The sequence below is a fragment of the Sebastes umbrosus genome, chromosome 17 (assembly GCF_015220745.1).
Source record: "Sebastes umbrosus isolate fSebUmb1 chromosome 17, fSebUmb1.pri, whole genome shotgun sequence".
In the NCBI taxonomy this organism is placed as follows: Eukaryota; Metazoa; Chordata; class Actinopteri; order Perciformes; family Sebastidae; genus Sebastes; species Sebastes umbrosus.
The window spans coordinates 1,974,620-2,002,618 of NC_051285.1; the positions used below are offsets into that span (position 1 = coordinate 1,974,620).

At 41.6% G+C, this 27,999-nt stretch overlaps 1 protein-coding gene across 2 annotated transcripts; it reads right to left on the minus strand.

The window, feature by feature from the left end:
* Nucleotides 1–477: 477 nt before the first annotated feature.
* LOC119476308 (proline-rich protein 7) lies at nt 478–27,974 on the minus strand. 2 transcript variants are annotated; one of them, XM_037749709.1, is made up of 4 exons: nt 27,962–27,974; nt 18,300–18,448; nt 9,898–11,795; nt 478–2,169 (listed from the first exon to the last, which is right to left on the minus strand). In XM_037749709.1, exons 3-4 carry the CDS (start codon nt 10,244–10,246, stop codon nt 1,529–1,531), a joined length of 990 nt encoding a protein of 329 aa, XP_037605637.1. In that variant the 5' UTR covers nt 10,247–11,795; nt 18,300–18,448; nt 27,962–27,974; the 3' UTR covers nt 478–1,528. The 2 variants fall into 2 exon arrangements, with proteins under 2 accessions (XP_037605637.1, XP_037605638.1); XM_037749710.1 differs by lacking the exon at nt 27,962–27,974 and having other exon boundaries at nt 18,300–18,973.
* Between the last annotated feature and the right edge of the window lie 25 nt (nt 27,975–27,999).

Sequence of the window (27,999 nt, forward strand, 5' to 3'; positions counted from 1 at the left end):
AGCATGCACCCATGTTGTAAACGCATACGTACTTGGTGTGCAAAGACCTTTATTATTATGTGCAAGAACTTGAAATTGGTCCCTCTTGACAGCATGAAAGCATACAAAAGGAAACCCAAGGACAGTCAGACTAAATCCCGAATAGGCCTGAGGGTAATCACTGTTGACCCGATCCAAAAAGCAGTGGACCTGAACAGACCCAAGTAGAAAGAATATTAACACTAGCAATCTTCTTCTTCCTCGCCTATACAGCTGCATTTCACTACCAACGGTCAGCGGCGTAGTGTCAACCTGAGCAGCCACGAGCCAGAAGAAAAGAAGAATAGGCTACATGTCATTTTTCCTGCACTTAGTTCTCACTGTGATCAAAACCATCAGATAGAAAAGAAGAAACAGACGAGAGTAAGCAGGTAAAATAAAATGCAGAACATCCAATAAAATAAGGCCGAAGAAAAAAACTGAAAGGAAGACGTGTAGTGAAAATTAATGGCTTTAATTTTGATTTCAAGATGCTCCAGAGGGAGGGATCCAATATTTAATCTTATACTGCAGTAACCAGTTTGGCTTTCATTAACTCCATCAATTATTGGAAGAAGCCTAGCAGGTGAAGATGTTTTTATTTCACAAGAGAAAAAAGGCATTTGTCACAAAGCTTAAAAGAATCTTAGTAAATTTATACATGAAAAATGTTTTTTCCACCCAGCTGACGCCGTCCTGAGACCACCGATAGCGCCCAGACTTCCAGAGTTTTGTAGTAAAGACATTGAAAACAACGAAGCAGCATGTTACAAAATGCAATCCAAGTACTCTACTTGGTTCGCTTATGGTGGCCCTTACCTTTTGTTTCGGCTCTAATGTCACAAACAAAAGGGTCACCACGTGTTTCTTTTAAGACTCGCAGCCCCTTGAGATGAGACAAGCTGTGAGCAGAGTCTTCAAAAAAATCAGAGCAGATAAAAGAGGAGAGGTCGTCGTGGGCAACAGACAGTTCCCGGGAGCCATGGCAACGGCAGACTGGTACAATAGGTTGCTCAGGCACAGAGCGAGACGAGAGGAGGGATGAACGGAACGAGAGGGCGACACGAAAATGAAGGGAGTCTGGATGAGAAACAGCTCGTCCTTTTTTACCTCGTTACCGGGTCCTTTTCTCTCACCCCGACTCAATTAGCTTCAATATGACACCAGGATGCTTCTGTTAAACTGTAACTCTCAACAACACTGGTGTGAAACGGTGAGTAATTTCCTCTTTTGCTCGCACACAGAGCTGAAAAAGCCACGATCCCAGCAGAGTAAAGTGGCACCCCTTTCGCCCACAGAGCTGCACCGGGATTTAACTCCTTTTAACGCCGTTTCGCTGCACTTTGACCCTCTTTCCGGGAATTAAATCTCTACTACTAGCGCTGTTAACACGGAGCAGCGAAGGAGGCATATAGACAGGAAGTCTGTCTTTATAGACCTCCTGCTTGAAGGCTCCTCAGAGATGGACCAACGTGTTGGTTAGTTAGACTCCTCCAGTAAGCATCCAGGTCTAGACGGCGGTGCTACGACCCAGCAGAGGGAAGGCTGTCGGCAGGCCACAGCTGGGCTCGAGTCCCCTTAGTCCATGCACGCCCTGAAGACCCTGGAAACCTCCTTGGAACCCCCCTTGGAGTCCTTGTATCCCTCCACGAAATCCTTGTATGCCTCCTTGGAGTCCTTGTATGCTTCCTTGGAGTCCTTGTATGCTTCCTTGGAGTCCTTGTATTCCACCTCGGAGCCCAAGTCCGTCATGGTGAGTCCTGGGCTCCCGCCGGGGCATGGTGGCCATCGCGGCGGCAGCCTGGATGGAGCGTGCTCCCGGCGGGGTGAGGTTGTTGTGGTTCAAGTCCATGTTGGACAGGAGGTGACCCAGCGAGTCCCAGCGCTGGGACGATGGCAGGCGTATCAGGGAGGAGTAGCCCCGCTCAGGGAACACGGGAGGCTTGCTGGTCTCGGACGTGAACACCGGAGGCGGATCCTGGTGTTCCCTGAGAGGCGGAGGCAGCGGCGGTGGTAGCGCGGCTCGGAGCGGGGCGGGCTTCAAGTAGGTGCCCCCCCGCGGGTCGGCCAAGACCTCGCTGTAGGGCGGAGGAGGGTCCTCCATCAGAACGGCCTCCTCGTAGCAGGGCGGCTTCCCGAATATGTCTGTGTCTGGAAAAAAAAGAGGAGATTAATCACAACATGCATCAACGAGTCAAACTGCATCTTAAAAAATGAAACTTTCCCAGAGTCTAAACACGCCAACAAGAGACACTAATGAGCATGTGGGCTGCATAACGCCGAAGCAATACATAAACAACATGTTCATCTGCAGGTCACAACCCAAACGGTTGTAATAAACGGCGTCCCGCTGTGATACACGTGATCAGCGTGTTCAGCTGTGGGAACAGAAAACCATCACAGCACATTTGGTCTGAACTGTGTTTCTCTCTCTCTCACATTATCTCCCTTAATCACTCGCTCTCATTTCAGGCAACACTTGTTTACCATCTTTCTGCCTCTCGCTGAAGACTGAAGCATCATTTCTAGTGGAGGATCTGCAATGCAGCACATTGTGCAACAACATACATAATCACATAGTGAAAATGTGTCTTTTCTCTCTTTTTCACTATATAGACCATGAACAGTGTTTTTGTTTCTGTTTTATTAATTTCAGTCAAAATGTTTCCGTTTAGTTAGTAAATTTAGTTTATGGTTTCATAGTATAAAATTGATATTTTTCAATACTGAAGGTTTATTAGATTGAGATTATAGAATACATCTGGTATACGATACATACTGGTATCATTCTAACATAAGTATACAAACATGGTATTCTTTTTTTAATCCACGTAGATGTATATCTGCCCCTCCAATCTTTAAAATAACCCTTCCTCCCTTCCTCCATGGCACATTCGTAAGACAACCAAAAAAAATGAAAACCATTTGCAAGTACGTTTGTGGCTCGTTCAACAAGCTAAGGTTCAGGACAAGACGTGTGTTCATGTTTGTAAGTTAGATAAGTAGGAGACTTAATGTGGGTTGTTGTTCAGAGTCTGTGGCTCTTGTGTTTGTGTTGCAAATTAGTTTTATATAAACATAATATCTACCCGCGGACCTCTAATCATTGAGACTGAAAATTCTAATTTGAAAATAATTTAATTTTGGTGAATTTCTGTTTGTTTGGAAAGAAGTCTGTTGGGTTTCTTGGCACTGATGATTCATCAGAATGTTTATCCGCACTGTGTTGTATAATACGAGCACCGCACAACTCAAATAAAAGCCTTGACGAGATATTTTCTGCAGTATTTTGAACACCAGCAGTTAACAGATTCCTACTTGTTCTCCACTAATTGGACCATTCAACACCTGTTGCTGATTTTACACTGAAGGACTCCGAACACTGAGCAGCGCTAAACTCTGTTTCTATTAGCAACCAATTAAAAAAACTCAGCAGTGAAATGTTCAGACTGATGCAGAAAGTTCAGTTTATTGAGCAGAAACACCTTCAGGTTTTTCTTTTGTCACGTTGAGACATGAATCATCGTCAACAGACTGTCTTGCGTTGTGCTGCGGGCGTTTCAGCTGCTATACAGCTGACATAAATAAAAGGATGTTTTCTTTTATTTATGTCAGATACAATCTCCCATCATGTGGTTGAAACAACAGAAAACAAAACGCTAAATTGTTAAACTCTCAGGTGCAGTTTGGTTGTAGATTTGTGGCATTTTATCGATGCGTCTTGTTACCTGACACAGATTAATTTGACATTTTCTTCTGGATGACATTAAAGCTTTACTCGAGAGAAATACAAGCACAAAAATAAGATTTTAAAGGAAAAAGTATCTACGGTGCAAAACAAAAGTTCACTCCTGCAACATCTCTAAAATACCTGTGACCTGACAGAAAGCCCGTGTGCATTACGTAAGACGGTGAAGTCTATATTTCAATGTATTGTCAGTATAAAGGAAATATTTTGGGCCTCGGGGCAACAAACTTCAGTCTTGGAGCATTTTTTTTTTTGGAACAACTGAAGGCAGTTTCTGTTTCCAGGCTGATAAATCTGCCCAGAATCCTGATCAATATTTGTCCAAATGTTGCACAAGCTCTCTGCTTTAACAGTCGCTCGTCTTGTGCATTTCTTGCAGAGGTTATTTGGAAAAAAAAGAAAGTTTGCACCCCAGAATATGACTTTTTTTTGTCCAATGAAGAATCAAAGGTTTATTTTTTTAAAATGACTAACAACTGAACTAATTTCTTGATGCTGTAGGAATAACAACAGTTTCTCTGTAAAATAGTGAAAGTGTTTTTTGAGATGTTCCAGCTAGCTGGTGGGGAAATGAGGGGGAAAAAAGATATTACTTTCCCTGCAGGGCGTCTTCCACTTTCTCAACCTGAAAACTAAAATAAAATGATCACAGAAAGGAACAGAACTTGTAAGAAAAACAAGAAAAGAAAACTCTTCCAGCCCTCTAGACATAATTATTCCTGAGAGAGGAAATAACATTTAGTATTGCCGGATGTAATCACTTCCAATTTATTTAAATAGCCCGTTCAAGCAGCATGAGTTTGATTGGCATTAATAAAAAAAAAAAAAAAAAAAATGTCAAAGAGTTTGTCTTTTTCAAGATGTGACTTTTAGAGGGGGCTCAATCACGTCGTTGTAGATGGTATTTAAGGCCCCTAAATAAACACTGCCCCTACTGATCATGTGCTTATTGCATCGTGTGGATGTGTAGCGTTAAATTCTGCGGACAACCAGATGCAGGCCTTTTAGAGAAACAAAACAACTACAAAGAGACACAAAGCAACCACAAATAGACGCAAAACAACCACAAAGAGACACAAACGACCACAAAGAGACACAAAACAACCACAAAGAGACACAAAACAACCACAAAGAGATGCAAAATGACTACAGGGAGTGCAAAACAACCACAGAAAGACACAAAACAACCAGAGAGACACAAAACAACCACAAAGAGAAGCAAAACAACCACAAAGAGACACAAAACAACCAAAAAGAGAAGCAAAACAACCACAAAGAGACACAAAATGACCACAAAGAGATGCAAAACAACCACAAAGAGACACAAAACAACCAAAAAGAGAAGCAAAACAACCACAAAGAGACACAAAACAATCACAAAGAGACACAAAATGACCAAAAAATACACACAAAACAACTACAAAGAGACGCAAAACAGCCACAAAGAGACACAAAACAACCAAAAAGAGAAGCAAAACAACCACAAAGAGACACAAAATGACCACAAAGAGATGCAAAACAACCACAAAGAGACACAAAACAATCACAAAGAGACACAAAATGACCAAAAAATACACACAAAACAACTACAAAGAGACGCAAAACAGCCACAAAGAGACACAAAACAACCAAAAAGAGACACAAAACCATGGAAAGGTGCATAATGACTACAAAGAGACGCACTGTGTGTCTTGCTCCTATATGTAGAAAAGGTGGCGAGGCCTTTTGCATGTCTGTGCCCAGTGGCTCATTGTCTCATAATCCGCCCATGTGTATAACTCTCAGGTTTATCAGTGAAGTGAACTACACTGCAGACTGGAGTCTCTGCTAACAGCAACAGTGACAGAGTGACGGCTTGTCTCCTGTATGAAATGTCCTCACTGCCCTGCATCATAATAAACTACTGAATGATGAACTGGTCATAGGTAAATCTTTTGTCCTCATCATCTTCTTGCAGTTTGCATGCTTGACTTTGGTGCTTTGACTTCCAGTGTCCCTGACACAATTACACCATCAAAAAGCAATCCACAGCTCGAACGTGTAAATCAACAGCTGTTTGTTGAACTGTTGCCATGGAGCTGGATTTATTTATAGATGCAAATGTATGTGTGAGTGTGTACCTGGCCAGAATCCATCACTCCTACAGGATCAGACTGTCATTGTTGTCCTAACTCCCCCGTCCATCTCTCTCTCTGCTGTCAACAATACGAGCAGCTGCCAGCAGCGCTTTAAATACACGTCAGTATAGAAACACACGGGACTGATGTTTCCACCGTCAGAGAGCAGCCGGCTGAGTGAGGGGAAACTATGTGTAGTGTGATACAGGAGCTACTGTATAAACCACACGGTGATCACATTGGTCATGGTGAGTTACAGGATTACACAGAAACATTAGTATGACTGGTTGAATGTACACTACAAACATTATTTATAATGATAAAACGGTCTCAACAAAAACGTTACATTACAGCCTTCATGAAGTTCTGATTTATTGCTGGATTGTTGTATTAGACTGCATTCGTTTTCGCGAGGTGCACTGAATAATCTTGCAACTGAGGTTTAAACGAACTAGATTAGTGAGATTTAGTGGTCAATCTCTAATGCTTCTTGGTTGCGTTTACACTTTCTGATACAGCACAGCTATCGGAAGAAGTGTAACTGGAGTAGAAGTGAAATAAAGTGATGTGATTCTGATCCCAGTCTCACCATCTCCACGTCCATCTCTCCCCTCTGCTATATTACGAGTGAGACAGCTCTCTCTCCGTCCTCTGTTGAGCTCAGCCAGTCGGCACCTGCTTCTCTTTTAGCTCTGCTGCTGCCTGGATACTAAACCTCTTCATCAGTCTGCTTTGTGACCGAGACTCCAGCAACCTTTTGTTTTTATCCGTTACTGTCTGTCTGCGCTCATTAACCATCTCTGACAGCAGCTGACGCTCCTTTTACTCACTCCAGCTTTCCTTTTACTCCTCTAATAATCTCTCTTTCCCTCTTGCTGGTGTTGGTCCTCCTTCATTGCTTTCTAATTCTTCTCTTTGTCGCTTTTTGATTTATTGTTTTTCCTCTGTAAAATAATTTCAGATTGTTATGTTAGAGACAACAGCATCATTAAATCTTTGTGCAATCTTAAATTGATGAAACGCTATGCAAATAACAAATCTGCTGTTAATGCTCTAACGGCTATTAGAGCTTGTAGGATTTCAACCCAGTGGGCAGAAAAACTGTAGGCATTGTGCGTTTCTGCAACCACAGATTCGGATTTCATAAATACGATTCATATCAGCCTCGTATCACACTTGCAGAAATGCACGATGCCACGATGTTGTGAAGCGATTGGTTAGGTTTAGGCAACAAAACGACTTGGTTGAGGTTAGAAAAAAGATCAAGGTTTGCGTTCAAATAGTAACGTAACAACATAACAATGCAACAAAACCACTATAGTTAGGTTAAGTAAAGAACTACATGGTTGGGCTTAGACTACAATGTTTGTACAGTGGAAATGTGACTTGACGTTCTTAACATGGGACACAAACAGCAGTCTCCTGGATGAAAGGAGATTTTTAAATCAACACTTCCTGCTTTCATTTCAAAATAAAAGCCCTCAAGCATTTTCTCTATGGACAGAATTCCTTCATTTGTTAACACAAGGCTTTTATTCTGAAATATGAGAAGTCAGTGCTGTGGAACATGCAGTGACTTGGAGCGCTCCATGAATTGATAAAGTATGGGGTTTAAATCAACACTTCCTGCTTTCATTTCAAAATAAAAGCCCTCAAGCGTTTTCTTCTGTGAACAGAATTCCTTAATTTGTTAACACGAGGCTTTTATTCTGAAATATGTGCCGGACATTGTTGTAGAACATGCAGTGACTTGGAGAGCGCCATGAATGAATATGGTACAGAGTTTTAATGGTGGATGATTACTATTATTTACAAATTACCACACGTTTCTTAATCTTTCTCTGTCTAAAATAAATACAAATGATATTTATAATGAAATGAAATGGCCATTAAAAGGAAAACTCTGTATAGAAAGAGAGGGCTGACAGCAGCAGCAGAAAACGCAGCAAACACGCAGCTGTAACGCAGCTGGTGTGAACACCCGACGTATGAATCACGCAGCCGCCACGCGCTCCTGACGTTCCTGGTGTTACCTAGGCTTAAACCTAAACTTCCTATGAAGACGGAAGTTTATTTTGAAAAGACACTATGCATGTAACAAGCATATATAGACACTCTCCCTGACACGTACAAAACTGACGCTTGGGGGGTACCTAGAGTGTCATGGTTCTGATAGGAAGGGAACGCTTCACGGAGGAATGATTGTAGTGATCAGTAACTCTTTCCACATACAGTATGGGGAGAAACGTATCCTCTAAGATGGAGACCTGGGAATCTGTTCCCTCTCTCGCCCAGCTGTGCTCCTACACTCTCCCTCCGATTGTCTCTTTCTTCTTGTCTTTCTGTTCCTCTCTCTTAGTTTAGCCCGTCCGTGTTTGTTGCTCGCTCCGTCGCCGCTGGGCCTCCACAGTCACCACCCACGCCTCAGCGGCAGCTGTCACCATGACGCCCTGCGGGGGAACGCTGCCCGGCAGGCAGGGAGGTGGATGCTGGGAAGCGAAGTGTCTAAAAAAAATCTGACACAAGTGAAAAAACTGAAACCCTCCTCCCGTCCTCTGCCTTTTCTCTCTGCACCTATTACTCATACGAATGTAGTGAATCTATTCATTATTTCTCGGTCTTTGTTGTATTGTTTTGTACAAATTATGAGTCTTATGAATGAAATATGCATTTGGTCTGTTAATGAAGAGCGAATAAGATGTGACAGGTTTGATATTTGTCGGTGATTTTACACTCAGCGGTAGAGAAAAGATTAATGTTCTGCTCGAGAGAGAAGACCTGCAGTGAGTTTAGTGTCGAGAATAATGGACTCAGTGGTTCATATTTTAGTTAAAAGACCGCTTCAGAGAGATGAGGAAAGAAAAACACTCCTCTGCGATTGTTTCATACACTATTGGGGCCGGATATCTTGAAGTCAAAGGCAGCTGGAACTTAAACAAAGCGATTTGAATCAGCAAAGATGTTGTTGATTTTCACTTCTAAAACCGGCAGCACGTCAAACCTACAATCATCCATTTTCATGTCACTGGTGCCGGCAAAAACAATAAACAAACTAATCTTTTTCGAGTCCCGCATGTACCAAGTCTTAACTACTGCTTCCAGGAGTCCGAATTTGACAAAAGTTCTCACCTTCTCCCACCGTGGCTCTGCTTTTAAGGCCCAGACACATCAAGACGACCGTTGGGTCGCCTCACGTCGCCTGTGTTTTGGCCACAAGGTTGCACTTGAACACACCGCAAAAAACGACAGTTAACAACCAACTACCGCGTACGCTTTGCGCCTGCATGAGATGAAATAACTCTACACACCAGCAGGTTGAGGTAGTCTGTATTCGTCCTTCAAAAACGGGAAACCGGAAGACCGAGGACGGCGGATATACAAGCCGTAGTTACGATACGTACATGAAACAAAGCGGCGCTTGCTGACTTTTTTCACCATGTTGCTGTGAAAATATCCGTGTGTTGGAATGATCAGATAAGATGAAGATGAAAAATGAAAAGAGCCTTCAGTGTTTTTCCTCTAGACTTTGCTCGTTGGCTTGCTTTCCTCACGTCCGTTTCTCTTCTCGTGCACTGATTGGTTTAAGCTGAACAGCCAATCAGAGTGATTTCTCTTACCGACGAGTAGGGATGCATCGAGTGGGTTGCAGACATCGCCGCAGACCCCTGGCGCCTTCTTTTGGCACAGAGAAGTACTCGTAGCGGTACTCGGTATCGGCGAGAACCAAATTTAAGTACTTGTACTTGTACTCGGTCTGAAAAAAGTGGTATCTGTGCATCTCTACCAACGAGCTCCGCCGCTGATTCAATATGCTGAATCGGCAGAAAAACCTCAGATATGGGCAGACTAGAGCCGATGGTGTGGGATGCACCGCAAAAAATAGACCGACTGACGCTCATTTCAGAGTAAAATGGTTCAAAACTACTGAAAAAACATTCAAACACCAGCATAAAAAGCATGTGTGCATAGAAGAAGAAAACAAATAACCAACCAATAAGAATCCCTCTCCGTTACCTGGCATGCTGATCCAGTTCGCTTGGGGCATGGGATGAGGAACCTGCAGAGGAAGAGGCGGCGACAGGATCTGAGGAGGGCAGAACTGCGGTGGCTCCCTGGGCAGCGTTAAAGGTGGCGGTGGAAGCGGCGGCGGAGGAAGAGGCGGCGGGTATCCTGTAGGGTGACAGCTGAGCGGCTCCATCTCTACGGTCCGCAGGCACTGCTCCCTCAGCCGCTCATCGTGGCGGCGCTTCAGCCTGCGCTGCAGGAAGCTGCAGAAGCAGCAGAGCATGACGATGAGGGCCCAGACCAACCAGAAGCCAGCGAAACAGGCCAGGAAGGTGTAGGTGCCCTGCGACATCACCATGGCGGTGACGGAACAGAATGAGGGTTCCTCCCCGACGCAGGGAGAGGTGATGTCAGATGCGCAGGATGTCCTGTTATCCTCTGGACGTCGTGAAACTTGGCAAGTTTCTCGTCCCTCTGGGGGTCAATAAGACAAATTCTAATTGCAGATTAATATGCTGACATTGCTATCCTGCGGGCCGTAATCCAAGGTGGGAACTACAATAAAAGCAGGCGATAAAAGGTCGTTAACAGCAGTCGAACAGAGCTCGCTTCTCTGGCGACGACAGTACAGCCACTTCACTTGAACACTGATTCATTTAAGTCAATTTTAAGTGACGACATCCTTCAAAAATTCACTCAATGCTTCACAAAATGGAAACAAGATTAAAATGGCTTCTGTTTTCTTGTTGAAATGATCAAGAAAATCATATCCAAGGTCCTTAGAATTGCCTGAAGAAGTTAATAATTTCACTTAAAAACAGCTCACATAGATAGTTGTCGAGGAAATCCAGTTACATTCTGCAGCTTTTCTGAATATTAGACGTTTTGCAGTTCCAGTCTTGTTTCTGTTTATGAAGGGCTGTCCGTCAATAAAAAGCAGCATCCTCAATAAAATGTGTAATCTTATATATTAGCATTCTTATTAAATGAAGGAGAAGGTGCACAAAATGGCAAAAGTTAATGAAGAGGTTAATCGGCTTGGAGACAGCGTAGTAGTCTCACCACAACTGATTCTCTCCGCCTGGTTTAGAGATTAATGGATGTAAATCACAGAATGTTACAATGTCGAGGCGTGACGGCAGAAACTGGGCGTAAAAAAATATGATTTTTGTCCAAATGAGGTGTCTGGAAATGAGCAACGTGCTGCACCACGAGCACCACGACCAAATGCATTAAAAGAATCAAAGAATCAAAGGAAATCTTGTGCTTTTTTTAGATAATATTATAGGTAAATTAATTTGCTAAAGTCTCTAGATATTTCAAAGTTACTGGTCCAAACTCGGAAATCTTAAAATCTTTCTTTCCGTTTGTAAATCTTCTGTATCCTTCCAGATGTTTTAGAAATCAGCTCCTCATTTACATGGAAATGTGTCTGAATCCCAGGATGAACACACACTGTTATTCCACAAGATTACAGATGAACTCTGCAGCTTCACGGGTGTTTCAACAAGCAGCAAAACATCCATTTCAATTCTCCAGAAAGCTCCAAGCTGCTCCTCTCAATAATCCACCCTCTCAGTGGTGGCGGCTGAAAACGTTCCCATCTTTTCTGATGGAAAATAAAATTGCAATCATCACCTTATTTTTTGAGGCAGAACCTCAATTCCAAGAGGAAAAAATAAATAAAAAAGGAGGAAACAAAGGCGTGTGGCGGCGTCCAATCAGAAGCGCCAAAAAAACCCGGAGGTGATGTGTGAATCCCTGTTGGACACGTTCGTCCACGTGGAGTCAGAACGCTGGTCCCCTTCAGGGCTGCGGGGGACCGGAGTCGGGGGTCCGTCTACACCGCTGGGACGCCGAATTCTTCCCTCTCAGATCCCGGCGGGACTCCTCGGCCTCACGCCGCCCTACAAAGACACACGGGGAGGAGACGAGACCGTCGTCAGCGACTATCAGAGGACAAATTTCAGACAATATTTTCAACACAGTGAGAACTCGGAGCAGTAAAAACAGCGCAGAGGCTTCTAAATCTCAGCTGTTCAGGCAGGATTATAACGCCGACCTCGGGGGGGGGGGGCAGTATCAGTTTCACACTTCAGAGAGCAGCAAGCAGAGAAAATATTCACAGTGATGTAGTGAAAGAGAGAGTTACTGAAACAAAAACTAAAACACAGGACACATTATTCCTTATTTTTGTTCAAACTAATGAATTACTCCAGTTATTCTTTCTACGCTGCACTACTCATTACAGCTCCATAACATTTACATTAAAACGTTATTGATGGTTAAATCCCGCCTGTCGACAGATCAACATCCTTTGTCAGTGCCTTCCAAAAATAAGAAAATATCTTACACCACCATGGAAATGGTTTGATAAGGTTGAGGCAAAAAAAGGACTTAACAGGAAACAGGAACCTAACAGTGATTGTCAATGTCGGCATCCATGAAGTCGTCTGTGAACTTTGTTTCTCTATAACGTAACATTGTTTCCTACTTTGCTTTGTCACTTGAACATAAACGTGTCTTTATTTGGAATTAGCTGAAATGAGTAAGTTACTGCTAACATTTCATGTTGGGAAGTCGCAAAGAGACGCAAAACTACCAAAAAGGGACACAAAACGACCACAAAGAGACAAAAAATTACTACAAAGACATGCAAAAAAACAAAAAGAGACAAAACGACTGAAAAAAGAGATGCAAAATGTCTACGAAGAGATGCACAATGACCTGAAAGAGTTACAAAACAACTTCAAAGAGACACAAAACGACTAAAAAAGGGACACAAAACGTCTACAAAGAGATGCTAAACGACCTAAAAGAGACACAAAACGTCTATGAAAAGATGCAAAACGACCACAAAGACACACAAAACGTCTACAGAGAGGTGCAAAACGACCACAAAGAGATACAAAACGTCTGTGGAGAGATGCAAAACGACCTACAAGAGACACTAAATGTCTACGAAAAGATGCAAAACGACCACAAAGAAACAAAATGTCTATGAAAAGATGCAAAACGACCACAAAGAGACACAAAATGTCTTTGGAGGGATGCAAAACGACCTACAAGAGACACTAAATGTCTACGAAAAGATGCAAAACGACCACAAAGACACACAAAATTGCTGTGGAGAGATGCAAAACAACCACAAAGAGACACAAAACGTCTGCGGAGAGATGCAAAACGACCACAAAGACACACAAAACATCTGTGGAGAGATGCAAAACGACCACAAAGAGACACAAAACGACCACGAAAAAATACAAAACAACTACAAAGAGATGCAAAACGTCTACGGAGAGATACAAAAAAACAAAAAGAGTTTCAAAACTTCTACGAAGAGACACAAACGTCTATGGAGAGATGCAAAACGACCTAAAGGAGACACAAAATGTGTACTAAAAGATGCAAAACGACCACAAAGAGACACAAAATGATCAAGAAATGACACAAAACGTCTGCAAAATTACTCAAAATGTCCTTATGTAGGAGAGGTGGTGGGGCCCTTTACATGTCTGTGCCCAGGGGCCCATTGTCTCATAATCCAGGACCACCTATGATATGAATATCCACAGTTGAGGGTTTAATGTGAAAATAATATCCAATATCCACCCCAAGTCTGAAGGGGGGACATTAAATATTGGATTCATTCAAGGAGGAAGAAGTAGAGAGAAGACAGAAAAGGACGTAGTAGTAGAAGGAGGAGAACGAACAAGAAGGAAACAGTCCACTTAAATGATCTTTGTATAATGATTTGCTTTAACAATGAAAATCACACAATCATTTACTCCGTCAAAGACAGACACTGTTCCTCTTCTACTGCTCAAAAAACGCCACCATGTTTATACTTCTGATAAATGTGTATTTTCCTAAAAAGCATTAAGTGGTTAGAAGGGAACAGTCGGAGGCCTCTAAATGGTAGAAAACAGAATCCATGAATAACTTTGAATAATGACACAGCAGCTGCTTTTCGCTCCTTAATTTGCTCCAATCGGACCAGCGTTATTTCTGCAGCTTGATTAGCAGCTGATGTCCGTTAGCTGGACCAAAAAGTGAAAAACTTTTATGACAAGAACAAGTAAACGTGTCATTCCCAGAGATGGAGCAGACACTTTGTCCTCTGTCTGGTCACCAAGATGCTTTGTTCCTTCAGAGTTCAGAGAACATGTCAGCGTCCCCGAACAGACGGACTTCAATTAGACTGCAGACCTCCATCTGGTCAGATCTGACACCCGGAAACTCTGTCTGAAGATTTCTGCTGACAGATTTCTGCTGAATTGTCTGGTGGTGAGGAAGTTAACAATAGACCCTTTTACAGCCGACGTCATCAAAAATATACGCGAGCATGTCGGCGACTTGATGCCATTGGACCCAAAAAGACTTTTTCCCATAGACTTACATTGGGAAACAGACGTCTGTAACTCAGCGGATATTTTTTTTAGCTAAATTTGAGGTACCCAGGACGAAATTGGACAGGTGCATCTGAGGGGAGTTAGGTATCAATTTTTTATTTACAATTTTGTAGTCCTGCACATTGCCTTCACTAGAATCCGTTTTATTGGATACCATGTTTTGGTCATCCAACCTTGGAGCAATAAGGTTTGATGACCAAAACATGGAAAAAAGACGTTGCAAAAACATTCATTCTTTTGCAACCAGAAGTGAGAGGGTGGAGCTAAGTACAACCGAACGCCATAAAATGTATATAAGAAGTGAACGTAGTCACCGTGACCTCACCCATTGGTGGACTACAGTTTTGAAGCCTCGAGTTCGGCATTTTGGCCGTCGCCATCAGTGGACGTCTTTTGGACGGTCGACAAAGACGTCTTTTTAACGTTCGCTGTTGACGTCCAATTGACATCAATAGTTGAACGTTAAAAAGACGTTTAAAAAAAACGCGCAAAAACTTTCATTCTGGCTCCTCAGTGGACGTCTTTTGGACGGTCGACAAAGACGTTAACTTGACGTCTTTTTAAACTATAGACACCTAATCGTGTTTATCATCTGTGTTCGGATGGTGGATCATCGGCTGTTGTCAGACAACGACCCGCTAGATGCTCTTGTGAGGTGGAAAAGTCTAAAACCTTGTTGTCGACTGTTGTTTTCAATACAATCATACAAATAAACTGTTTGTTTTACAATGTATAGATCATCTGCTCATCTCTACACCACCTTCTGAGAGCCAGCCTCTCTGATATGTTTTTCACTAGTCATGAAAAGAGAATTTTCTTTTTGCAGAACCCTGATGAGCTCATGAATGTCATATTTCTTCCCTTTCTGTCTGAACGGCTCCTGAGAGAATCACACTCACCTTGAAACACTCTCAACAATTGTGACTCATCCCATCGACTGCAACATCTCATGCTGCCACACAACTCACATAGAAGCTGAAAACATGACATTTTCAGCAATTTTGAAATAACATATCTGTCCTCCGAGAGAAGCAACACCTGCTTTTATCTCACAACGCTAAGTCATCTACTATGACGACTGTGTTTTTTCTTCTTTTCTGGACACTACTGTACGTTACATTTATAGCACGAGTGGAGTTTCATCTTCCACCTCCACACACTTTAACTGGGAATCACACGCCTGTGTCTATTGCAATTTGAAATTGTTGAGCAGAAGGTGATTCATCAGGAGACGGCCTTCCTTCATGAGGTCGCACCGCCGCTGATATATTTCAATCTGTGAGCGCTGATAAGGAACAGAGCTTTTGTTTTTCTCCCCCACGCTTCCTGGCAGTCCAATCCCGCCAATCACAGAGGAGCGCTCAACGATATATACTCAGACCTCAACCTCCGCACCCACACATATACGACAACACACATGTACAGTACATACTCACACTATTTATATCCTTCTTTTGTCTGTTATCTTCCTCTCATACTGAAGGACAGAATGATTTAGATTTTAACTGGGGTGCAATAAGCAGAATATAAAAGCAGTAATAGTGGAGGACGTTACATGATTAACCCTTTAATGCAGCATAATACAAGCCCCTTTTTACCCATGGAGGCTGCTACAACTTTAAAGGGCCTGACTGGTCCTTATTCTGAAAGGAAAGTTCATGTTTCTTTGAAAAGAATATAGACTGTTTATTAAGATGTATGACATGACAGCTCCCCACAATTTAAGCCAAAACACCTGGATCGCCCCCTGGTGGCTGGCTGCAGTATATATGTCATAAAGCCCGCCTCCTCCGTGTTAGCGGATGGGACATGGGCCAAACTAAAAAGTCAAAGTACATGTCAAATACATTTTTTCCCCAAATACGGTTTCTGTCATTTTAGGTAGTTCTCATCACGCTGATGTTTGTTCAAGTGCTCATTTTCCTGATAAGTTTGGTTTTAAATAGTTATTTGATGATATAAAAAGTAGGGATGGGTCCGATACTGTGCTCATGTACTCGTACTCGCAAAATGGCTCCGATACAACGGCACCAATACCTCTTTACGGCAGGCGAGACGGGCCGGTGGTGCGCCCAACCCCGCGGGGCCGGGATCCCACCTCAGCGCCACAGGGTTTTGCTTGCACCCTCTGACTTGCGCGTGCATTAGACTTCTTGGTCCGTGTTTCAAGACGTGTCGGGTGGGTTGCAGACATCGCCGCAGACTCCTGGTGCCTTTTACGTGGGCCGAGCCCCGCCCTGGGTGCATGATGACGCGGTTGGGGCGCACTGAGGACAGTCCACCCCGGTGACGCTTTGGCCACGGCCCCGGGAAGCACCTTCGCCCCGAGCCTTTCCAAGCCGACCTAGAGCTGGTCGCGGCGCACCGCCTCGTATGCGGGACTCTCCAGCCTGCCGTGTGTCGCTCACACCCTCCAGCTGGCTGTTAACGAGGGTCTTTTGGCACAGAGAAGTACTCGTATCGGTACTCGGTATCAGCGAGTACTCAAATGTAAATACTTGTACTTTTACTCGGTCACACAGTTTCTGTGATATTCAAAAAAATAAACTTGAAAAGCTCAATCATCTAATATCCTGTCAAAATGAAAGTTTCCTTCCTCAAACGCACCTCGACGGGGGCATGAAAACATGCGACTCTCCAGTTTCAGGCTGATCGCTTCATCCAGCCGTTGAACATGTGACGATTCAGTGTTTTTAACTTGAAGGACGACTCTGCAGGCCTCAGCAGGCCACTTCATCTCCTCTGAGGTTTCAGAAAGCAGCAGGTCTGTCTGTCGTCACATTTCACTCAAGAACTCCACGTGATCACTGGAGCCACTCGAGGTCGGTGTCGGATGGAAATATTATGATCACAAGCTTTTCTTCTCCGGTAATGAGTTCTGCTTCTCGTGTCCTTGAATTCTTTGAAACTCGACTGGTTTCATAAAGATCGCTGAGCTTTCACACAATAAGAGAGCTGAACTGAAACAGTGACTATAAGCAAAAGTATTTAACAAGGTTTTTACATTCATGTTGGATAAACAGTGTTATTCATCACAGACTTTATATAAGAAGTGGACGTAGTCACCAGAAGTGACACGAGAGGGTGGAGCTAAGTACAACCAAATGCCATAGAATGTATATAAGAAGTGGACGTAGTCACCAGAAGTAACACGAGAGGGTGGAGCTAAGTACAACCAAATGCCATAGAATGTATATAAGAAGTGGACGTAGTCACCAGAAGTGACACGAGAGGGTGGAGCTAAGTACAACCGAACGCCATAGAATGTATATAAGAAGTGGACGTAGTCACTGTGATCTCACACATTGGTGGATTACGGTTTTGAAGCCTCGAGTTCGGCATTTTGGCCGTCGCCATCTTGGCTTTTGCAACCAGAAGTGACGCGAGAGGGTGGAGCTAAGTACAACCGAACGCTGAATAAGACATTTTTAGGCGACCAAAATGGTCAGTACCTTTAAACATAATTTATATCTAAAAAGATGTAGTATCCACCAGTTTGTTAGGTGTATTTTGTTTGTTTTATATTGTCGGCTTTAATTATTGTTTTTGGTGTATTTCAATCTATAAATTGATTTCTCTCAAACACAAAATAAAGTTCATTAATATATAGTTTCACCCCACTTCATCTACCTTATGGGGACCCCAGCATGAACACCTCAATCATGTCTGTGTCAAGTCACCAAAACATACTGTACTGTAGGCTACCAATGAGTCCTACATTACGCAACAGACGCACTGCTGTGTGTTTTTTAATGTCCCTTCTTTAATTTCCCTCCATGAGAGAGAGACAGGCAGCAGGAGGATTTATCATCCTGAGACTGAGAATAAAGATTCTTAGGAAAAACAGCCACAATAAGGCAATAAATGAATGTTTGTTTGAAGAGTGAGAGACACCCTGTGTACATGGAGATCAGGAGATAAGGTGGCAGGTAATAAAACAACAACACACACTACAGGACACCACAGGTCTCTGTTTGAATTGGTTAAATCAAAACTCACCTTTTAATTCTTTTGGCGTCTCCAACAAGATGACTCATTTACGCGCTCCGAGCCATTGAAGTTTTATCTCCAAAATATTGTAAAAATAACAAAACAAACGATGGTTTTAAAAAAACACTTCCCCTCGTCTGTTCAGATCATCTCCCCTCCTCTCTCCTCTCCTCTCCTCCCTGCCGGGGAGCTGCGCGTCGTGTTTTGGACGACAGGGGTAATAAAAAGAGGTTTATCGGTTCACCTTGACAGCCTGGCTCCTCCTTTCCTCTCTCTCTCTCTCTCCTCTCCTTCATTCAGTCCCTCCTCCCTCCTCTCTCATCACTAGAGCAGCAGAAGGAGGAGCGGTTCGTGACACTTCAGCCTGTCTGCCTGTCTGGATGATGAGAATACAGATCAAACTGCCAGCAGGGGTTTTCCAAGGACGCACGACTTGGCAAAGGAAGACCAGACGCAGCTCTAGGAGAGTTGTAGATTTCAAAATAATAGGATGGCATTTACATGTTATTGCAAAGTATGCATGGGTTGTATTTGTGCTGTTATGGCTTCTCCATTCATGTCTGTTTTCAAACCTGTTCCAGTGCTGCACAAGAATATGTATTCAAGAGTCTCTACCTACTTCAGTAGAGGTGATCTGGGGGCAGAGCTGGCAGCAGAAAAAAACAACTTAGATATTAATATAATTCTGGATTAATGCATGAGGCTGCTGTTACTCATCATTATTCTACAGTTTAAGGTCATTGGCTGATAGAGTAGCTTTAAAATGAATTTTTAATTGCGCTTGACTCAAGAGGCTGCTATGTAGGAAAACAACAATATGCATGCCCTTCAGGTCTTTGGCGATGAAAGCAGACGGCACACATGTGGGATTGTCTGTTGTCCCACTGCAGTTTGATCTGTTTAAAGGGACTGTTTGTAACTTCTTACACGTATAAATCAGGTCGGTGTCCGATGCACACTCGCGTGTGGCTACGCTGTTCCAACACAAACTACACGGAAGCACCAAAACCGCAAAGTTTTATCTAGTGAAGCCCGCCTTGCAAAATAGTGTTGACTCTTCCTGCTCCAGCCACCGCGGCCAGAAGACACAGGGGAGACCGTAGCTTTGGTCTGCTTGCCTTCACTCACACACCACGCTCGTTCTCACTCGCTCCACCTCTCGCGTGCACGCGCGCAGACTACACACTGCAGAAGACGGGAGGCTGGAGCAGGAAAACACAGAATCAGCATCGATTCATGGAGAGACCTTCATCTGGTCAGCTAACATTACTGCCAAGCAGCTGAAATATAGAGTGATATTGTGCTTTTAGCTGACGTGTGTCGCCTCACTGTGTTGAGCGATGCTTGTTCTTGTCTATGTAGAGCGAGCACAAGCGCCAGCAACAGGATGCTGACTTTCGTTGACTTAACGGCCACAGGTGAAGCTGTTAACAAGACATTTCTGATTCTTACAAACAGTCCCTTTAAAGGAGATAGTAACTGTGTTCACCTTGAACAATGTGGATTATCTTCTACTGAGCAAAGCAAAGAAAAACGTGAGATCTCTGTTCACTGTAGGCTAGTTGTTGCCCCACCATCTTTTCCACCAAAAAAATGTTGAGATCACAATTATTTAACACTTTTACTCATTGACTTTGCAAACATCATACATTTAGAACATTTTGTAGCCTAAATGCATCAATCTGGTCCACTTTGAGAACAAAACCATGAGGCTAGATCTATGAAAAACGTTTTACTCTAGTAAACACTTTAATCATATAAAAACATTTTGGTTGTTAAAATATGAATCATGATGACACGGCAAAAAAAAAAAGGCACACCCATAAAGCATGGTAAACGAGACAGGGTTTGTTTGAAGACGGGCCAGGTGAGTTGCCAACATTGCCGCACTGAGGACAGTCCGCCTCACTGCGAGCACTAAGCAAGCGGCGAGGTCTAGGCGGCGAGGAGTGCTGTAAAGCGGCATCTTCACCCCAGGCCTTTCCAAGCTGACCTACAGCCGGTCGTGGTACACCACTGCAATTGTAATTGAAATTTGATAAGTTGCACAGCCCTGGGTCCAGCGTAATACAACAAACAAAAGATCTATTCTTCTTCCTGTCAGGAGGTCGCCATCATGTTGACGAGTGCACATGTGTGAAACGTGTTGTATGCAAACTCCCGATTATAGTATGCATAGAAGCGTGTGTGTGCTTCTGCGTCTGTCCTCAAGTGAGAAGTGTCCATCGTTCCACACTCAACGTTTAGACCGTTTTGACTACAGCATCCGGTGCACTGAATTTTGCCATATTACTTAGTGTCATGCTAAACTTTGAACTAGTTGAATCACATCTAGTGTAGAGCTGAGCTTGACAAGTTGAATGTGAAATGTCCTAAAATGGCCATCATACTGAGATTAGATGGATTTCAGTGACACCGTGACCTCTCAGGACAAAGCATGGCTGGATTTTTAATTTCTCTGCAGCACATATTAAACACTGGGACACAGAGTCCTGCTGGGTTTCATTCCTGCCGTCTGATGAAACTGGATTCTACCTGGTGAAAGAAATGAAAAGCAGCAGGACTGTTCGGAGCACTTCAGGAGAGTGAATTGATGTCGGAGATTAAAGGAACACTCTGAGGCTTTTTGAGGCGTCTCGCCGGTCAGTTTACTTGATGACTAGAAAAGAACAAACAGCCAAATCCTCCGTGTGTCTCTGCTAGATCAGGGACTTAATGCTCTACTGGTTTTCAGTCCTCGGGGCTCCGAGTCTTCTTGCTGCTTCTCTGCTCACATCACCTGGCTATAATCACGGTTATTATGATTCACCTGCAGTCAGAGGTGTGAAATAATCCCTGAGCAGATGTAGGGATTAGGGAATGAGAAGCAGCAGGGCTCTGAGTCTTGAAAAGATCAGCGGATGCATGTAGAAAAACATGGACAGAGGTTTTCTAACAGGATGTGTTACATGCTGTGCTGTGTTGCATGTATGTTGTGTTTTTGTGCTGTCTCCTCAGGTGCTGCCCTCCCCTGTGCAGCTGCAGTGGATGAAGGTACGCAGCCTGCAGCTGATCAGCAATCAGGGCGGAGTATAAGAGAGCAGGAGAACGGAGCAGAAGTTGCCAGTGGGCCAAACAGCAGTGTTCCATACTGTGTGTTTTGTGGTTGACGTCGACAGTGGTTGGTTATCGTGTGTGTTGGATTCAGCACTGTTATTTCATAGTGCTTAAGATTGTTTCTGTTTGCTGCCTTTATGAACTAGTAGCTGCATTTGTTGAGCAGTATCTTTAAGTTGAGTGCTTTCAGTTTGGTTATTGCCTTATTTATTTAATTGTATACTTACCCCACGCTTTCTGTTAGAAAGTAGTTCTCTGTTTGTGTTTGTACACTTTTCATATTTTTGTTAATAAATTGTATAATTATTTTTGCACACAAACCTGTTACCAGCTTCTCTCATTCCTGGGTTTACAAATTTATTTTTTTACTCCCTCCATCCCCTGGACCTTAAACGGAGGTGAATGTAAGAAATGGGGGGCTCGTCCGGGAAGCTTTTGAAGGCTGGATTTTGGTAATGAATGAATGAAAATGAGCCTCGTATAATGCTTGCAGAAACAGACAATGTCATGTTGTGAAACAATTGGTTAGGTTTAGTAGTAGTAGTTTACAAAACTACTAGGTGAAGGTTATAAAAAAGATCATGGTTTGTAATAACATAACAATGTAATGAAAAAAATTATAACATCATAACTACCGTAAATAAATAACCACCGCCCTTAGCGGATTTTTATTATGTAAAGTTACGACACGAACAGCGGTCTCCTGGGTTTGTTTGTTTCTTGCTTGTTATACTCGTTATTATACCACGTAACTCTCAATAGCAGGCGCTCAATATACTACGTCACTTGCTCTAACCGAATGCAAAAAAACATTCAATGTATAATGTGGTTTGCAGAATGCCAAATAATTTTTTTTGCAGCTGTGATTAAAGGTAACGTGTCTCCGCATCAGTCATGTGTGTTACATTAGAGAGAGAGATGGTGGTTTCCTTAACAACCGGGGTCTGAGCTCACTCTACCTGCAGCTGATTTGACTGCCAAACAGCGGCGCTTCTTCATTAGACTGAATTCAAATCAGCCTCTGGAAACGTCCCTGAACACAGACATCGGTGTATGTGTCCTACGGCGGTTTAATTGGATTTCTATCAAATCTGCAAAAGAAAATGCAGATGAATGAACGTTGGAAGGTCAATCAGTCTGGCGTAGTGATTTGGATTCAACTTTATCCCACACATACAGATTGGAATTGCAGCTATAGATATTTTTCAAAAGGTTAATGAAAAGTAACTTCCACTCAAGCTTGTGATGAACATGTACATGATGTATGTAGATGAATACATGTTTCCTGAGAACTTGTGAATTTGCACAACGTAAACATAAATGTGTAGCATAGATTTCAGAAAACATCAGCGCTCTTTCATACCATATCCACATGGCTTCTGTTGAGTTGTAATGCAACTCGCTTCTATCAGCCACTTGTTCTACCTCATATGAAAATAGAGCACAAAACAAAAGAAGCTGATTAATGTTCGTCGTCGTGAGTCACTTCAGAAACACTCTCTAGTAAAGGTCGTTCAGAGTCTGTAGAAAAGTGTGCTTGTGTGTGAAATCAGCCAATCAGCACGGACTTCATTCTCCACCAATCAGAGTTGTGATGAAACCTGCATTGATGATGAGGATGATGATGATGATGACTAAGCATCTTGTGACTGACAGGCTGAAAGGCTGTCTGTAGGTTTAGTTGGACTGCTGTCAGTTCACACGCACGACAGCGTTCGATCAGTGACTGTCCTCCAGCCGGTCATTTCCAGAGTCTCTTGAGAAGAACACTGAGTCTGTTGTCTTCATCAGTTCCTCCGTCATAAAGATCAGTCTGTTCGTCTCACACACACACACACACACACACACACACACACACAAAATGTCTTAGCCTTTTGTGCCTTTTATAGCCTCCTTAGAGGCCAACAGTTCGGTCCCTTGGTGACACACAGCTGACTGATCTCCTGCCTTTTCCTGAACTGGGGGATTCCAAGAATTTGATAGAAGCCCTGTAATTCCTGAAAATGTAATAAAACCCATTATTACACGGCTGTGTTGAATACTCAATTCTGATTGGTCAATCACAGCGTTCTGCGGTCTGTAATTTCTCTATAACAGACCGTTGCTATGTATAGCAGACCGTTGCTATGTATAACAGACCATTGCTATGTATAGCAGATCGTTGCTATGTATAGCATACCGTTGCTATGTATAACAGACCGTTGCTATGTATGACAGGCCGTTGCTATGTAAAACAAGCCGTTGCTATGTATAACAAGCCATTGCTATGTATAGCAGACCGTTGCGATGTATAGCATACCGTTGCTATGTATAACAGACCATTGCTATGTATAGCAGACAGTTGCTATGTATAGCAGACCGTTGCTATGTATAGCAGACCGTTGCTATGTATAACAGACCGTTGTTATGTATAACAGACCGTTGTTATGTATAGCAGACCGTTGCTATGTATAGCAGACAGTTGCTATGTATAGCAGACCGTTGCTATGTATAACAGACCGTTGCTATGTATAGCAGACAGTTGCTATGTATAACAGACCGTTGCTATGTATAACAGACCGTTGCTATGTATAGCAGACAGTTGCTATGTATAGCAGACCGTTGCTATGTATAGCAGACCGTTGCTATGTACAACAGACTGTTGTTATGTATAACAGACCGTTGCTATGTATAGCAGACCGTTGTTATGTATGTGATATTGTAATAAGATTTTTTACCAATAACGTATGTAATACCTTTCAGATGAGTCGTTTTTTTTGGAAGTGATCCGATTTTTCACAGATAATGTAATAATGTAAAAAAGTAAAACGTTTTTTTTCTCAGAAATGGCAAGTGGTACATTGTTATCAGACAAAGATGCATTAAACTCCCTAATCAATGGGAAATGAACCCGCCCTATGCTGACTGGATCGTCCATTAGAAGCAGAGTGGATCTGAGATTAGATTCCATCAGAAGATGACAAAAGCTGCAGAAGATGGATAATGTTACACAAACGTGCGATGAAGCCAAAACAGTCGGTTCAATCTCCGGGAAATGTTCTTTTCCGTGCATTTAAAATCAACTCACTAGCAGATCCTTAAAGCGGAAGTAGGCAAGATTGAGGCCAAACAATATGCTGACTACTGAAGCTTTAACGTATTTGATGGTCTTCTCTGTAAAATTATAACTGTGAAAGATGCTAAAATGTATGTGTGAAGGTCTGAGTGATAATAACTCACAATCATTCCCAACTCATTATGGCTGCTGTGAATGAATAGAGCTGTGATATGTGTGATGTTGAAAGGAAACTGTGATTTGGAGTTGAGAAGCTTTGGTGAGTTTTTGTTTAGTTTCGTCCTCTCCAGCTCTTCTCCAGTCCTCAGTGGGAGCTCAGACGTTTTGTCACCCAGCAAGTGATGAGAGGAAAAAGAGACGCTGTACGGTTCAAACTGGCGTCCTCCTGCAACACGACGGCAATAAAACAATACAGCGACGAGCCCGGAGACGATAGCATCGCTATGACAACAGCTCTCTGTGGGAGCGAGGGGGGGACTAACAAAAGCTTATTACATAAAGAGAGCCGTGAACTCTGCTGTCTTTTGAGCAGGGAACAGTTTAATACCCGGAAATTAAAACGGCCATCTATACGGTGTTATTAACTCACTGTTGGGTGTTTCAAATTGTTCAGCAGGGTCACTGCAATACCCTGTGAGTGTGTTGTGTGTTGTGTGGTTCTTCAGTAATGGCATCACCTACTGTATTTCCATCAGTACAGAACTATTTATTCATCCAATCCAGGGATCAGCAACCTGCGGCTCCGGAGCCACATGCGTCTCTTCAGCTCCTCTCCAGTGGCTCCCTGTGGATTTATAAAAACGGAAATGAATAAATGTCTTTTGTTTACATTTTCATTTTTATTTATCATTGTTGTAGGTCTATGGTACGATGGTACGACGGAGTATTAGGGCCACATTAAGGAAAAAAAAAAAATCTGAGATTTTTAGAACAAAGTCATAATATTATGAGAATAAAGTCATAACTTAACGAGAAAAAAAATTGTAATGTTACGATAACAAAGTCAAAGGTTTACAAGAATAAAGTCGGAATATTACGAGAATAAAGTCATAATATTATAAAGTAGTAATTTTATGTGTTATTTTTGTTATTTTTAGTGTTATGACTTTATTCTCGTAATATTAAGATTTTTCTCGTTAACTTCTGATTTTTTTCGTGTAATATTACGACGTTTTTCTCTTAAACCTTTGATTTTATTATCGTAATATTACGACTTTTTTCTCGTAAAGTTATGACTTTATTCTCGTAATATTACAACTTTTTTCTCGTAAACCTTTGATTTTTTCCTCGTGATATTACGACTTTTTTTCTCGTAATATTGTGACTTTATTCTGTAAATCTCAGATGTTTTTTCCCTCAATGTGGCCCTAATACTCCGTAGTACATTGTCTCTTTGGCCCTCACTGCATTAGACTTATATACTATATACTTAGACTATAAACTGTGTTACCTTCATCACAATGATCACATGTTTTGCAGCTCCAGACAGATTTTTTTTTTTTTTTGCCTGAAATGGCTCTTTTGATAGTAAAGGTTGCTGACCCCTGATCCAATCTTAACCTTATTGTGGAAATAAGAAATCTTTGTCCTACTTGTTCCTGTTTATTTAAAGTTGACATTGTAGAGATATGAAAGGCTCATTGGCATGCTGATGAGATGCCAAAGTACTGATTGTGTGTTTTCTCAAGTCTCTTTCCTGTTTCCTGTGTCCTCAGCAGGGAAACCTGCTCGGCATTGAGGCAGTACTTTACGTTCAAGTTCCTTTTTCAACTCTCAAACAAAAGCTTGATTCTTCTAAAGAGAAGGAGTGGGCATATCAAAGCTTTAAAAAAAGCCCTTTAGTTGGAAAGGAGGAATGTGATGCACATACAAGATTCATAATATGCTGCCAGCAAACAATAAACCACACATGCTCCATAAACTGAGTATTATACACCTCCACGAACGGATGTTTTATTGTATTATTAGACGTCATTAGCTAATAAATATAAATATATAACAATATAAATGAGATCTGTCATTTACGGCTACCATCTTGGCTCGGAGGAAGAAGAAGAAGCACAACTTGGGAAACAGGTTTATCAATCTAGATTTAGATTTTAGGGCTTAATATTAAAGCTTAGTCATTTTATAATCACTTTTATTACCAATAAAAGGTGTTTATAAAATCTTAAAACTATGGATTTAGCAGTAGTTTCCTTATTGAAGAGTGATGAAATGTCCTTTTTAAGAATCCCCTGGAGAGGATTTTTCATTAATGCAGCCCGTCAAACTAACGAGTCACGTCTTTCATCCCGGTGATCACGACCAACGGGCTCTTCTCAGTTCCCATGAGGCTTTGCTGCTGCTGCTGCAGGAGAGCAGGGGTCATTAGTGCTGGTACCTGGGGAGCATTATGTATTAAACAAAAGTCTCTCTTAAAAAGCACACAAGCATACTCATCTCATCACCAGCATTTTTATATTTAATGGATGTTGGGAGAAGTGACTGAACAACAAATGTGGTGCATTTTGACATCACAAGCAAACAGCTGAGCATCAAGGGAGACTTTGTTTTGAATGTGATGTTTGAATGACGAAGAGGCGACGGCAATGTTTCCAAATTAAGTTTATTTTATAGATGCTTCCAAGCCCTTGGGTGCAAAATATGAAAAGACACTCTTTGTTCAAAATAGACTCTAGGACGTTGAAGAGCGTCGATCTCTAGATGATCTGGTGTGAACTTATTTTAGATTAAATGTTGTTTGAACGATAGCAAAATGAAATGGTCTCTTTTATTTTAAATGAGTTTTCAGTTTTATAGATAAGTGAGTGATGAGTGGAAAGGACAAAAAAAAAAAAAAAATGATTGGCAGAGGATTAAAAACAAACACACGAAATAAAATAAAATAAAATAAAATAACGTTAAATAAAATAAAATAAAATAAAGACAAATATATTAAAGTAAAATAAATTAAACTAAAGACAAATATAATAAAATAAAATAAAGACAAATATAATAAAGTAGAATAAAATAAATTAAACTAAAGACAAATATAATAAAATAAAATAAAGACAAATGTAATAAAAGTAAAATAAAATAAAATAAAGACAAATATAATAAAGTAAAATAAAATAAAATAATAAAGTAAATTAAAATAAAATAATAAAGTAAAATTAAATAAAATTAAATAAAGACAAATATAATAAAGTAAAATAAAATACATTAAACTAAAGACAAATATAATAAAGTAAAATAAAATAAAGACAAATATAATAAAGTAAAATAAAATAAAATAATAAAGTAAATTAAAATAAAATAATAAAGTAAAATTAAATAAAATTAAATAAAGACAAATATAATAAAATTAAATCAAATTAAATAAAGACAAATATAATTCAGTAAAATAAAATAAAGACAAATATAATAAAGTAAAATAAAATAAAATAATAAAGTAAATTAAAATAAAATAATAAAGTTAATTCTCAGAGAAAGAGCGGCGGGAGTGTGGTGACGTAGTTTAAAAAGGGAAAAGACACACTAAAGGGTGTGAGGGAGGGGAGGTGGATGAGGTCCAGC

Bases quoted from the DNA above. Each gene is read 5' to 3' on its own strand.
- LOC119476308 (XM_037749709.1), bottom strand. From the start codon at position 10,246: ATGGTGATGTCGCAGGGCACCTACACCTTCCTGGCCTGTTTCGCTGGC. The intron at 2,170-9,897 runs GTAACGGAGAGG...TTTTTTTTCCAG, and splicing joins GAACTGGATCAGCATGCCAG to ACACAGACATATTCGGGAAG.